Here is a 15,814-nt window from a genome sequence, read left to right as displayed (position 1 = left end):
AATATGAAACAGGAGGGTGCACACAATCAGTAATATACTGTTGACGGCCATAGCAAACAAGGTGGCACTTAACACAATTTCCTAGAGGGACTCCATTCTCCAAAGTGTCGCTACCCTATAAAGAATCTCCAACACGACTCAGAAAGTTCCGTCATTTAAGAAACCTCTGATAAAAGCCTGCATGCTGCCCTTTACTCTCCATTCTTTGAGGGTATTTAGGACATGCCAGGCCATGTCGAACGCCCTCATGATATCAAAGAAGATAGCAATGAGGCGCTGGTGTAGCAGAAAAGCATTCTGAATAGCAGTTTCCAATGGCACTAAATGATAGTCTGGAGATAAAAGGCCATTTCTCTCTAAATACCATGTAAGCCTGCGGTTGATCATTCTCTCCATTATTTTGCATAAGACGCTTGTCAAGGAGATAAGGCGGTATAGCTTGTGGGGCTTTCTTTGTCTTTACCAGGCTTAAGCACTGGTATGACAATGGCTTCTAACCAGACCGAAGGGAAAACTTGTGAAGAGAATAAACCATTGTAGATAAATAATAGGTGTCATAGTACTGAATTTGGATGATGCGAGATCATACTGAGATGAATGTTGTCAGATCCAGGGGAGGTGTAGGTGTCATGCGAGTTTTTATGCGCGTGTGATAACTCGAATGAAAATGGAGTGTTTAATTAACCGACCGAATCACTAATGTTGCAGTGCCTGTTGTCAATTGCTAATAGCGTTTTGGCGATCATCATTCCACAAAGGAACAGAAAGACATCTTGGGTTTCCTGATGATTGTGGGATATATCTATTAGTATTGTCAAGTATCAGAGACGTAAGACATGAAAGTTCATCAAGGGTGTCTGCATCATACTGTGATGGGAAGGATTGTAACTGTTCCATCTGTGGTCTATTGTTTGTTTCGCAGTCAACACCAGTGTTTATAATAATTGGCCTGTGATCACTGCCATGAAGGCCATCACAATCAGTCCAATTAAGACAAGGGAGTAAATTCGGTAAACATAAGGAGAGGTCGATGTTTGACAACGTACCAGATGATGAAGACGTAAATGTGTATAACCCATCATTCAGAAGACAAGTCTAAGTCTTGTCTGACTATCATATTTCCTCGAGCGAAGCAGAAAGATGAACCTCAGCAAATATGGTGAGCACTAAAGTCTCCTACTATTACGATTGCAATGGAATTTGCATGAGGAGATTTGATATTTCTAGAGCATTGAACTCAGAGTTCGGGGAGAGATACAAATTGCAAATATTTAATTTAAATGAGACAGATTTTTACAGCAACAGCAGGAATGTGGATAGCTAGAGGTAGCCTTTTAGCAGACACCTCATTCCACATGAAAATAGCAACACCCCCACTCTCTCTACTATCTACAAGACAATCTTATCTCTCATACGTATAGCCTCTGACAGTTACAGCATCTTGCTGTAATAGATGTGTTTTTTGGAAGCACATTATCAATGGTTCATGTGAATGCATCAACACTAACAACTTCAATGTGGGACCGAAGACCTCTAACGTTCCATTGAATAATGTTCATAAAAATAGATAATTAAATTCAGGAAAGTATATAAAAATTAGTTGTATGTGATTCAGTTTTTCTTTTTAGTATTTTTGATTTTAAAGAACTCCGAAGCCCTGGGGTCCAGTGGTTCTTCAACCATATCCTCCAGTATATGGGGTAATGGAGGAGGAGATTTAGCAGAATGGGATGCTATAGATGACATCCCAGAGGGGTCAGTTACATGGGTTCCCTTAACAGGGTGCTTATTAGATGGCTTACCGTCAGCTGATTACTCTAGCCTGTACCAGTAAAACTTTGGGAATAGGAACTTTCATAGAGATCCACCTGTTGGATTCACTACCTGCAACAGAAGACTTTTTGTGTATCTTTGTCAGCTCTGAAATAGTGGCTTTTAGTGACGAAACTTGATGAGATAACAACTGAACAAGTTTTTTTAGCTCATTGCAGGATCCACACGGCTGATTATTTACATTTGTAGCAACTTTTTTTGATGTAGCGTTAGCTTTAAGATACGTCTGGTTTAACCAGGTTCCTTGAGTTAATAGTTTTTTATATTCTCTGCGTGCCGCCGGAAAAGATAGTTTATGCTTGGTAGAGATTCTGAGAATTGCCTTTTCTTCCTTAAAAGTTGGGCAATCTCGAGAGCGAGCAGTATACGAACCACTGCAATTAGCATATTTTTCATCTTCTTGGCAGTTAGCATCATTGTGGCCTTCCTTAGCACATCTACCATAGACATCTGTTTTTGAGCAAGATATTGTAGTGTGACACACCCTTGGCATTTAAAACATCATCGAGGGTTGGGAATGAAAGATCGTATTCAAACTGAAAGATAACCAATTTTTATTTTTCCCAGTGGGACTGGAAAGTTGAAAGTCAGTATAAGAGAAGGTGTTGGTTCTTTCATTCCGCTTTGCCTTTTCATTATATGCTTCACTTCTACAACATCTTGGGCACGGAGCTCATCAGCTATTTCACTGACAACTATATCCATAAGATCTAAACAAAAAATTACCCTGCGACTCGTATTTAGGGTTTTGTGGCATTCCGCACTTATATTTATACTACCCATATTACGGAGACGTATGATAGATAAACTCTGCCCATCATTGAATGTTTCAATCAGAATCGATCCATTACGTAATTTTCTGATGTTTTTTGGGGACCAATTGGACCTGTTACAACTTTTTTTATCAAGAAAGGCGACACCTTTTGGAGGGAACCACCTTCTTGATTATTTTGCAGAACTGCGAATCAAATATTTTTAATATTCACATCTAATGATTTGTAATTCTCTTCTATAGTATTTGTATTTGTATACCATCATAGTATTTGTATTTGGAACTGAAATTTTGGTCCCACAAGTACTGGTGATAAAACTGACCACTCCAGCAGAGCGCATGCATACAACTAGAGCTAGAGCTAAATACAACTGGGTTCACCCTGATACCCAGAGGACATCATTCGAGACTCACTACGTAGAGCCACTCACCCATTGGCACGATAGTTCCCAACTTGGGTTACGGTTGCGTTTTGTAAGTTGTCGCAACACCACCATGAGTAAATGTAAGAAAAATCAGTGTAAGATGTTGTTGTGTAGGAGTATATGTTGTAATTTGTGTAGTGGGATGAAAAGCTGCAGAGACTAGGCGCATCGGGATGCCAACCCCCAAAGTCTTAAAGAATAAGACTTCCCGTTAGGGATGTGGTAAGCATGTTGTATGTCAGTGACTGTCTATGAATGTATGTGTTGTTGAGGGAAGTGTCCATGATGCGATTGTGTATATGTGTGTGCATGCACGTGCATGGTGTGTTGCTGTTATATGCTGAATAAGTTTTTATGAATGTGTTGTTGTTAAGGGGATGGGTGTGACTTGTGATGTGTAGTGACGTGTATAGTTTGTGATTGCTGTTAAGTTGTGTTGCATGTGTGGTGCACTTTTGTCTTATGTGATCTTGTTCATATGTGTGTGTGGGCATTTTACCCCTTCCTAATGAAACACACAGCAGTTGTGCCAGGAAGGGGTTAGTCAGGGGTGGAGGTTTAGTTGGTAGTGCCCAGGAATACAATACGCACCTGTAAATGGGGTCCCTCCATCTCTTAAAAAAAAATGTAAAGAATCACATTTAAATCTTTTAATCAGACCTTAGGATAGTTAAATAAATAATTGAATTCTGCTAAACTGCACTATTCTGTTAATAAATGCTGTGTACTGTTGTCTCTGATTCCTCTGCGGAACAAAGGCCACACAGACATATCCCTTTCACCAAATACAAATTATGCAAAAATGTACAGGTAAGTTTACCTTATCCTATGAATAAGTAATTCACTTACCCCATCCCTAATTGTAGCCAATTGGTCAGTGAATATAAGTGGTCTAGCTTGTCAATCCATGAACAAAGAACACTGTCATTCACTTTCCACCGTATCAATTATTGTTTTCATGTCAACTAAAGCAGTCAAAAAATCTCTGTATGGTTCAAATTGCTTACAAAGCATAAAAAAGAAATATTGAAGAATATTATTAAATTAATAACAAGATTAGGAAGATTGGGTTTGTTTCAAGACTTTGGGTCTGTTGCTACAAGTGAAAGCTTTAAGCTTAAAGAAAAAGTTTTCAAATGAGGTACAAACCGATCAAGTTTATAATACCAGCAGAACTAGGCTTTTTTATCAGCAAAATATGGATGCATCATTTGGAATCAGATGGCTGAGAAGATTTTGATGAGTTGTGGTAAGTATTATAAGCCATTCTTTATGCTTTCACAACAGTATTATGAAGTCCATCCTAAAGAACTTTTACACATGTTTATTACAACTGATGATTGTTCTGGTGTATGTTTCAATTATATAAATGATTGATAACAGACAGTGATTGAGATTAAGGCAAAATGACACATATGATGAGAGAACTGCACCTTTTACAACAACAGATATCATCAATAGTGAAGGCAAATTTAACATTAACAGGTGCATAACTATAAGAATGTTGTCAAACAGAAGCCTAGACAGAGTAATGGTAGTTAGGAAATACTATTTGGAAACCACTACACTGGTGAAGAAACACATCTGCTAGACCAAGCTGAATATAAAAATCATAAAAAATTTCCACAGAAAAAAATAGAATTTTTCAAAAATTGGTTACAGTTTATGAGCAAATGATTTGTTTAATGCTTTTTTATAATTTCCCATGTATCAGGATTTCAATTTACCTGATGATGCACTGGTTCCTTTTAATCCAGATAGCACCCAGTATATGTATTTTTCTTCTTTTTTTTGTAAATTAACTGATAAAATACAAATCCTGAACATTAAAAAGATAACTTGTTAGACTGGCATTAGTTATACTCTCTGATGCTTATAATTTCCCACAAAATATAATAGAGTATGAATGGAAATAAAGGTTACAAGTATAAAAAATATTACAAATATGATGAGAATATTCATAACTTGATGATAAGCTTTATAAGAAAGTCATGGAATTATTTTAAATAGGTAAGATTTGGCGGCGTTTATAACATTTTAAGTATAGTTTCAATCTAGTTTTGATTCATTTCATTTCTTATTCTATTTGCTTTTCTTTAAATACAATTTTAATTGTATAATAATTTATTTAAATTTTTCTTTTTCTTTTGCTGGAATACTCAATGTAACATTAACACAATATAAAAATATTGTTATCTATTTATAATGGCCAAGTAAGTTCAGCTGGGAAAATTATGATGTTCTTGAGTTATAAAATTAGTAAAGTAACATTCAAGTGACAGTAACAGAACTAAAAGTCTATAAACAGATGCCAAAGAAAGATAATAAAAAAAACACATATTACTGGCAGAAAATGAAGACTATTAATAAAGTAGAAGGATTTGATAAATTCATTATTGAATATAAAAAGGAATTAACTTCAAAATAATCAGTCGTAAAGAAAAAAAATTTGTAAATAGTAAAATCCAGGAAACTAATTCCTGAGTTAATAACTATATTCTCATAAAATGCTTTTTAGATCAAAGAAGTAGTCAGTGAAAGCCCTGAATGTAAAATGTGCTTATTATATTTACTACAAATTAAACAAAAAGTGTGAAAAAAATCCAATTTTCAACAAATTCTAAAAACTATTTTGTTATTTAGTAATTAAATCTTGAATGTCAGGTACCATAACCGAATGGCTGTATGAAATCAGAAATGAGATTATCTTCATGAAACGGGTACAGCCATTCTTAAGAGTAACAAGTATGTTATATACCACCCTTATTAGGGAAAATGAGATTCTGAAAATTATATAAAAAGGCGTTTCCTACAGACTTTTTCACAGTCCAATATAGTGTTATTCATCAGTATACCAAGATAACTGAAGTGTATGTAATACACTCTTTTACTCTGAAGACGCTTTCACTCTTTTCAACGCAGGGCCTGTTTGTTTAACATCATTACCTTCATGGAAATCAGCACAGATTGGTTCCTTTTGCACTTTTTGCAGGCAGGGCCTGTTTGTTTAACATCATTACCTTCATGGAAATCATTGGTTCCTTTTGCACTTCAATCTGTGCTATAAGTATAAAAATGAAAGGTCAACAGTCACAATTCCCAAACATGAAGTTTTGTAGATTGCTATGAATTATGTTACCATAATTCAATCCAAAGACTTGTGTTTGATGAACTAAATACAATCCCCCTACTATTGTTAAAAAAAAATGTGGACACCACATGACTTCCTTGTACGCCTACTAAATTACATATACACATTTTTTGGTGCACTTCATTTAAACTTATTTCATTTGAAAGTGAGATACGATCCTCCAATTCTTTATTAAAGTAGACAGTTACACACAACTGCTGAAATATTAGTTTTTAACATCAAATATTTATACAATTATTAATTCAACAATCTTACATGAAATATTAGGACAGAGTAAAAGTCCCTGTATTATTCATATTACTAGATTAGTATTTTCGTATCTTCGTGAGTTACTGATTAACAGGGTTCAGATTTCTGCTGTGTCGTATAAAAGTTAATAGTAATAAAACTATTCCATTTAGTGAACTCCTGTACACTGATTATAAATGTTAATTTTGATCTTACAGTGTAAAATATTCAGTTTTTATTATTAGATTATTTGCTGAATGATCAAAAATGAAAGACCATACAGGAAAAAGAAAGATAACATGAAGAAATGTAGCTCAAAAAATTAACAAGAAGATGAATATGAAGAGAAAGAAAATCTTAAGAACAAGGGAAGAATAGAAACATTAAGAGAAGATGATAAATATAAAGAGGAAGAAAATGTTAAAACCAAAGAAAGAATAAAACGATTAAGAGATGATAAATTTAAAAATGAAGAGAACATAAATTAAACTAGAAAATCGAAAAATAATACGATTCTAAATTATAATTTTCAATTTATATTAAATAATCAGATGTTTCACCAAATCTATTTACATAGAGACATATGTAATAAATAATGCCTATTACATTACCTATACACTAAAAATACATAACATTTTATTTCACTAATAATTTCTGATTCTTTAATATTTTTTTTATTATTGAATTATTATTTATTGTTATTTTTTTTTTTACAATCGCAGATTAATAATTATTAATAAATCAATATATTCAATTAAAAAAAAGTTAAAAAAAGAAAAGGAAATAAAGTCTTGATTCGAACCAATCGCTTCCCAGCAAGGGAAGGTTGGCCTTCCCTTGCAAGATCCAAATATTTCATTAATTAAAATTTTACTGGCCTAAACTCTGGAACCAATGAAAATAAGTACCACTAATGAAATTTCATTGAAAAGCTTCAATGAGGGCTTATTACTGCAGATAAGAAGTCCAAAATCTAAATTTTTAGGATTTTGAGCCTTTTTGGACATTTTTGGTTGTCGATTGCAATCAAAAGGGAAGGTGAACAAATAGATGTTACAACAGTCCTAAATCCAAAATTTCAACATCCTATGGCTAAACATTTTTGAGTTACATAAGATATGTACATACATACATGCATGCTTATGTACGTACATACATACAGACCTCATGCCAAAACTAGTGAAAATGTATTCAGGGATGGTCAAAATTGGTATTTCCGTTGAAACCTGAAATTTTTTGCCATCACAATACTTCCTTTACTTTGTACAAGGAAGTAAAAAAAAAACCAGTAACATCTGATATATTCACTTGATAATCATAACATACTTGAGCTGTATGCATCATCTCAAAAGAAAGGAAGCCATATATAATCTTTAAAATATTACAGCTCTACCACAATGAGGACCAGGAAGCAAACATTATTTACTTTTAACTAGAATCAACTTACCGGTTGCAACTTGATGACCAAACCCCCTACTTCCAGAATGTATCATGACACAAATCTGGCCTTTACAATCAATACCCATTCTACTAGCAGCCCATTTATCATATATTTCATCTACCACTTGTATTTCAGCATAATGATTACCAGCTCCAAGTGTTCCCAACTACAAAAACAAATAAAAATTATCTTAATCATAAAATTAACATTCAAAAAAATCAAAACAGATATAAAATATTTACATATATTTTTCATACTTCTTTTCTACTTGAGCTTAAAAACTCCAAAACCAGTACATTTTGATAACAAGATACCTCTCTGAATTGTTTTAAACTTGAGAATTAATGGATCTAGTTTGATATTTTCATACTTCTGCATGATAAGGAATCATTAGTATATAAAATTTACAAATATTCAATAACATCAACACAATTTTTATACTAACCATAATTGTACAGAACCTTTCTGCGCAATTTTTTGATGAGTGGTAGTTGACAAGGGAAGGGGTGTGAGAATAATTAATTGATAAACATTGTTGATACTTTGTATTACAGCCAAATGTAAAGGGTTTAAAAATAGAAATAAATTCTCTTACCTGAGGAAGGCCTCTTTTTTTAGCCCTCAAGCTTACTTTAGAAGGATCAGCATTTAACATACGTCCATATTCTTCACAGTGTTCTTTATCTTCAGCCCATACATAACCTAATAACAAAAATGAATATAAATAAACACTAAAACACTAGCAATGAACAGTAAACATTAAGATTATTAGAATTTACACCATTATTTTACTTTAAATGAAATCACTAATTATGAGAAAATCAGATACTTGTGATCACATATTGTAGGTCTTCGATAGGTTTCTAGCAGAATGAAGTATCCGAGATTAGAAAAATACACATTCAAATGGTGAGTTAGTTAATATTTACTATTGAATAGTGTGGGAATTCTTTTCCCAGACAGAAATACTTGTTTGTTTGCTTTCACAAGTTTTATTTGTTTTTTTTTTTTTTTTGTGAATATATTCTTTCTGTATTATTTAATGATTAACAATTACACTGTGATCAAGGTTTAGTTTTTAAGTAAAAATTTTGTAAACGATATTTAAATATAATCTTGTGTATTATTTTGTTAATTCTACTTTATTTTAAAAATGTTGTTTTTGTATTTATGTTTACTAACTTCTCTGTAATTACTGATAACTGTTTACTAGACTCCACCTAGTTTTGAATTTTTATCTTTTGTTAAAAGTTTTTGAGCATTTTTTATTCATAATTTTGACTTTTTAATCATAACATAACTCATTATTTGTACAAGTTACTAAGTAATAATAAATTGCAGTACTGAGGAAAGAGAAGATAAATACTAAAAACTTATCTATCTAATAACTGTAGATAAACTTATCTACTAATGTACTGAAAAAAAAAATCAGATTGAGTAAAATGTTTGCAGATCTCTTTCCATTTAATTTTTTATACTATCTAGTTCTTTATACTATCTACTAAACACTGCAGAATCCTTTTTTGGAATTATGTTGAACTACTGTTAACAAAAAAGAACTAAAATATTCAAAACAGTATGACAAATTTTAAAACTTTTTTTTTTAATGTACAAGTTATGTCACAAATTCTTATGAAACTGCCAAAACAAGAAATATGAATCATATGTTTTCCACATTGTCTTAAATATTCTGCATTGTAAATGAAGTAAATAAATATCTTACTTTCTTAGATACAAGTTTTTAAGTTTTATATACTGAGACCCTCTCAGACATACAAGTGCTTCCAGTGGCAAAGAAACGTTCACCTTATTTTTTACTACTCACAAAATAAGTCTACTAAAATATAATATCAAATAAAATATGAGAAAATATTACCAACAACATAAGTAGATTTAATTGATTGATGAAGTTAATTGATGAAAATCCATCATAAAAGAAGATAAATTTGTTATATGATTTTCACAAAATTATTAAAAAAATAACTGTTTTGGTACACAGGTCCTCAGGTGTTACAAATAGAATTTTAGTTAGTTTAGACTTACACTTAGTTTAGCTTTTTCTTTCAGCATTATTATCCAGTTTGTAACATCTGAGCAAGATTACTATATAATGAGAGCTGTAGAAATTTTTTAAATCAAATAATATATTTTCTTTCGTTCTGATAAGCAAATTAATATTAAGTACATATATATATATATATATATATATATATATAGAATTTTTTAATGTTAAATTTTTGGGTAAATACACAAAAACATAGGATTAGAACAATTGAAATCATTACTACCTTCTCGAAGTGACCAATCCATTCCCATTTCAAGAGCTTCTTCTAAATCTCTTGCATTCATTGGAATAATACCTTTAGAACCAACACCAACAGGAATATGATCAAACATGCTTTGTGCAAGCTGTTCCTTAATAAACAAAAGAAATAAAAATTATATATATATATATGTTTTATGAGATGTGTGGGTATCGACTGCTATGATCATTTAGGCTGAATGGAAAGAAATGAGTACCTTAATCATACAATAAAATAAATACTTAATATTTATATTAAACATAAATAAATCATGTAAATAAAAAAAAGTATAACAAACAAAAAAGAAGAAATTTAACTTACTTTAACTGGTAAAACATCTTTTTCCATAAGGTTTGTTCTCAAAAGACGAACGCCACAATTGATGTCAAAACCAACACCTCCAGGTGAAACAACTGAATCTGGGTTACCCATATCAAAAGCTGCCATATTGCCTATAAAAAGAAAAATGAAAATCAAACAATATCCTCTAAGAGGGTATAAATCTCAAATCAAAATATAAGATATTTTAACTTCTTTCACTCCTTATTTTTTTAATGCCTTAAAATACATTCCTGAGTGAGAGAATGCAAAAAGTTCTCAAAAAATACTGAGCAGCCTGCCAAACAAAAATACTATTACAAGATAAACACAGTATTTAATAAAACTTAAGAAAAATCCAGCTCGTAAGTTTTTAAATAAATATGCGTTCCATCATTTATCATACAGCTGAAAAAACCCACACACAAGAATTTGTAAAATTGCAAAGATCAAATCTACATAAAAAATTACAAATTTTACAAGTTCCTTATTACACAATTAAAAGAATTTGTTTTAATGTAGTAGATTTAGTAATTAATACCAACTGAAGATTACAGATACTGTGAAAACTAGTTATTGGAAATTAATGTGCTATTGGAAATTAATATAATAAATTTAACTTATCTAATTACTATGTTCTGGTAGTTTATATTTCAAACAATAATCAATTTTATTAAGACAGTGATCAATATGTTAACGAATTACTTGAAAATTAAAAAAAGATTACATATATCAATTAAAGCACATATAAAAATCACCAATATTATAAATACATACCAATTGCAAAACCATATCCAGAATGAACATCTGGAAGACCCACAGAACGCCCGACAATCCCTGGTAAAGCAGCAACGTTTGCAATTTGTTTTACACCAGGCAAAAAACCACCAACCATACCAGGACGACATGCATTTCTCAATTCATCCAACATAAGTTTTTCTAGGTGATTATTTACCAAGAAAACACCTTCCACCTGTAATTTAATTAATACAACACTTGGAAATTTAAAAAAAATATTTTCTTAAAATTTATACTGCAGATAATTATAATTTAATTTATTTTATCAACAGGGCAAATTAGATATAAAATATATGACAATTTTGAACCAATCATGATAATTTACTAAATTATTGTTCCATAGGTTTGCATCATTCATTAGATCACAATACAGCCTCCTCTATTACTTTCTTGTCTATTCTTCAATAACTGTGAATTCAAGTAAATTCAAATTGTCATCAGTGGATATCAAAATGTCTAATGAACAGTGAGCAAATGCCAAATTATTCGTTTTTCTTAAAAAAGCTATGTCAGGGACAATAACATCGCTTGAAAAGTATACTTGATGATGAGACAGAAATGAAAAGTAAACAAAATCTTTATTAGTTTTACAAGAAATTCTGCAATGGTTATTAACTTTAATGATGATTATGATAAACATAATGGGTAAAAGTTTACAGTGATAAATGACAAACTATATTATTCTCTATATATTCACAGTGACAGGAAAAAATCTGTTGAGGAAATATTAGTTCATATCAGCATTACGTTACCCTATTATTCTCCATAATGATCTAAAGACAAATCAGTTTATCTAAATAGTATTCCAAAAAAAAGGATGTAAGCAGATCAGAAAAAAACAAAAATAACACACACAAATAACAAATAAAGATAATAATTTTTAGAATTCGAGAAATGAGAAATGCTTTTTATATTTTTACGATCCTTACACAAAACATTACTTATTAGAATAGATACAGGAATTTTTGCTTGCTAATAAGAATTTTGTTTTTTACTTCCTTGTACAAAGTAAAAGAAGTATTGTGATCGCAAAAATTTTGATTCAGATTTCAATGGAAATATCCATTTTGACTAGTTTCGGCATGACATCTGTACAGATGTATGTATGTACATATGTATTTTGTATAACTCAAAAGCTATTAATCATTTTGGATTTAGGACCGTTGTAACATCTAGTTGTGTACCTCTCCTTTTGATTGCAATCAACTGAACCAAAAGTGTCCAAAAAGAGCCTAAAATCCAAAAAGTTTGAATTTTGGACTTTTTCTCAACTGCAGTAATAAGCCCTCATTGAGAGTTTTTCAGCAATATATCATAAGTAGTACTTATGTTCATTGGTTCCAGAGTTACAGCCAAATAAAATTTTAATTAATGAAATATTTGGATCACGGGGATCAATTGGTTCAAATCAAACTTCATCTTTTCTTTTTAAATTTAAATATATTGATTTATTAATCATTATTAACCTCTGGCTGTAAAATTTTTTTACGATAAACAATAATGCAATAATGAAAAAAAAAAATGAAAAAATTTCATGAAATAATATTTTATGTATTTTTCATTAAAAATTGTATATATATAATTTAATAGGCATACAAGGAAGTCATGTGGTGGCCACATCAAAATTTTTTTTCAACAGATATTGTCTACCATTAAGTCAATTTGGAAGGCCAAGAAGCAAACAAGTGAATTTATAATACTTCATTTCTACAAGATGCAATCAGAAGGAATCATCTTGAAAAACTGATAATAAATGTGTTCCTTTGCATGGAAGTGAGCAAGCACATCAACCTATTCAAGAATTACCTTGCTTCTTTCTATAGTTACTCTCTCAACTTGCCACAAGCAGATTTTTACTTCTCCTTGCCTGAAATCAGCCGAAATGAATTTACAATACAAGGATTATGGTACTAAAGTGACAAAACAACAGAAACAAGTCTCTGAGATGAAGTGTAGCTTCCATTGAAAACTAATATGAAGAAAATATGATGCAAACAGTAAATGTTTTCTGAATGCTTTTTGAAGCTACCTATCACACACAACCTATAACAACCATAAAACCTGCATATTAATGAATAACATATACAATAAAATGTACTAATGATAAGTAATAATTTCCACTAAAAACATTTAAACAAGATATGAAGAGATATAGGAAAAACTTTGAAAGGAGCAAGCTGGAGATCAAATAGCATTGGACAGTAGATTCAATACGAAAAGATACTGGCAGGTTGACAAAAAGAATCCTGTAATTAAGAAAAAATTAAAAACAAATTATGTTATTAGGCATGAAACCAATCATTAAAACTAATGACAGTTTTATTAAAAACAAGGTAAAATTAATATTTTGTTTTATAACTACAGGATAAAAAAAGGGTGGCCAATTTATTATTACAGAAATCCTGATTCATTTTTATCAAGGAAATACATAATGACTAATATAAATAGAGAACGCTATACACTGTAACAAGTATACTTTGAATATTAAATATTTATATAAGATGTAATTATGATTCTTTTACTATAATTGAAACCTTCAATTAATTTTAGCATTTAGAAAAATCTGGCTGGTTTTCATTAGTTCATTTTTTGTAAAAAAAAAAAAAAAAATTAAATAAAAGAATTTGATTTGTCCAAGAATTATAACACACATCTAGTCGATCTCTGAGGCGAAATCGTAGAGTTTCAGACTATATCTACACAGGTTGCATATAAATATCCACTATTTTACTGCATGCAATACAACACTTCACTTACAACGCAACAGTAATACTAACTTATAATATAAAAACTTACCACAAAAAAAAATTATACATACCAGAGAAAAAGGCGAATTGAAGGCTGTTTTTTGTTAGGTAATAAATAAAAAAAAGGTAACAAATTTAATACATCCTGAAAGTAAAGAATGCATTAATTTTTACTTTATTAAATAATAAGATAAAAATGCAGAAAGAAAATTAAATGACTACTCGGAAACAACTTATATTACTTTAACAATGTCGTTTTGACACGTATCTTCTTTTAAGGAGCTACTCCCAAGATTGACATAATGGTCATACAACCAGCTGAAGAATTTATCGAATGACCGATACTTACATTCATATTGGGTTGAAATCCTTTCTTAATCTTCCAGCAATATGGCGTTATCTTTTCTAAGTACTTCATTTCTTCATTATACTGACGAACAACCATAGTGAACGATAACAGAAGATTCTTAATTAAATAATAAAAATTGCAACAATATGTTTATTGCTCAATAACCGGCAATTTGCGGCGTGCAGCAAATTTTTATCCCAGCAACAATATGCAGTTACTAAAATCTAAACCCAAGAGGAAATAGAAAAAGATCAATTAGGTAATGTTTATTATATTCTAGTATCCGTACTTTCAAGGATTTTATAAAACGAAGACAGTATTAACAGAAAGAACAAACGCACAAGAATAACCACAGGTTATGTACGCTTAGCAACTAAACAAGACACGATTATCGTGAGAGCTTTTTCTTCGCGCAAAGAGGTAGCAAACGAACAGCTTAGAACTGAACGGATACCATTACTCAGCGCTTTCAATGGAGTTGAACCAAATTACTTAAAATTACGTGTTTAAAAATCAACGTAAAAAGAGTGCTCAAAAGTAATTTAAGCTATCATTTCTGATAGTACGTGACAAATTTTATGTTATCAGGAGTGAGCCCTGAAGTGACATGTTTTGATCAATCATTTATCACAGCGAACATGTTAGTCATCTCATTCTTTCAATTTAAACTAACTTTTTTCTCTTTATCATATCACATGACAAGTTATAAGTAGAAGAATTTAGCTTTTTACAAAAAAAGTTTATTTCGTTTTTCCTATTTAAGACTGCATCTGCAAGTTAAGAATTTTAAGAATAAATTTTAGTTTTAAAATAATATGTGTTACGAGGCTTTGCAATATTATTTCAAAGCCTTCGTTTCATTTTATTTTTTTAATATTATTTATTTTCAAATATTCTCCTTTTTCGGTAGTGTGTTTTGTATTTTTAGTGCTTTCGTGTTTTCTACTACAGTGTGTCTTATTCCATTAAAAGTTTTTCATTTCTTTCTGTTTTAGTTTTCTTTTTATAGCTAATTATAAGAAAATGTTTTACCTGTTTTTTTTTTTTGGTACATTTCAAAATAGAGTATTCGAAGTTGAAGATCTCCGACCTGAGGGAGAGGTGTTCTGATACCTCTTCCGACGTCAGGGGAAAAAGAGGCTTTGGTCGAAGACTAAAAGCTCTAGTCGACGTTTATGTGGTGAGGCTGAGGGAATAGATCAGTTCTCTCAAGAGAGTTGTGGAGACAATGGAAACATCCGCAGTTCGCTTTAGAATATTGAGCGCAGCCGGCCTGCCGGAGTTTTGTCGGTTAGACAACTGACGCAAGTTCTTGCAATTTGGCCATGTCATTTCTCGACGGTTCTGTTTTTGAATTGGGAGAGGAAAAACTTGCAGCGACGGCTTCACTATCGTTTAATGAAGATAAAGAAGGCGGCAAAGGGCAACTCAGTCACATGTTATTTTTCT

At 31.1% G+C, this 15,814-nt stretch overlaps 1 protein-coding gene across 2 annotated transcripts in view; it reads right to left on the bottom strand.

Annotated features, from left to right (window-relative positions):
* Positions 1-14,763, bottom strand: part of RtcB (RtcB RNA ligase) — a 77,516-nt gene extending 62,753 nt beyond the window's left edge. For both annotated transcript variants that reach the window (XM_075365107.1, XM_075365106.1), the window contains exons 1-6: positions 14,366-14,763; positions 11,249-11,444; positions 10,475-10,605; positions 10,139-10,265; positions 8,446-8,552; positions 7,857-8,016 (exon numbers count right to left, since the gene is read on the bottom strand). In XM_075365107.1, coding sequence (XP_075221222.1) covers positions 7,857-8,016; positions 8,446-8,552; positions 10,139-10,265; positions 10,475-10,605; positions 11,249-11,444; positions 14,366-14,461 — 817 coding nt within the window. In that variant the 5' untranslated portion in view covers positions 14,462-14,763. The remainder of the gene's footprint in view (positions 1-7,856; positions 8,017-8,445; positions 8,553-10,138; positions 10,266-10,474; positions 10,606-11,248; positions 11,445-14,365) is intronic.
* Positions 14,764-15,814: the final 1,051 nt, after the last annotated feature.

The sequence above is a fragment of the Lycorma delicatula genome, chromosome 4, assembly GCF_047948215.1.
Source record: "Lycorma delicatula isolate Av1 chromosome 4, ASM4794821v1, whole genome shotgun sequence".
In the NCBI taxonomy this organism is placed as follows: Eukaryota; Metazoa; Arthropoda; class Insecta; order Hemiptera; family Fulgoridae; genus Lycorma; species Lycorma delicatula.
This window is presented reverse-complemented; position numbering and strand designations above follow the sequence as displayed.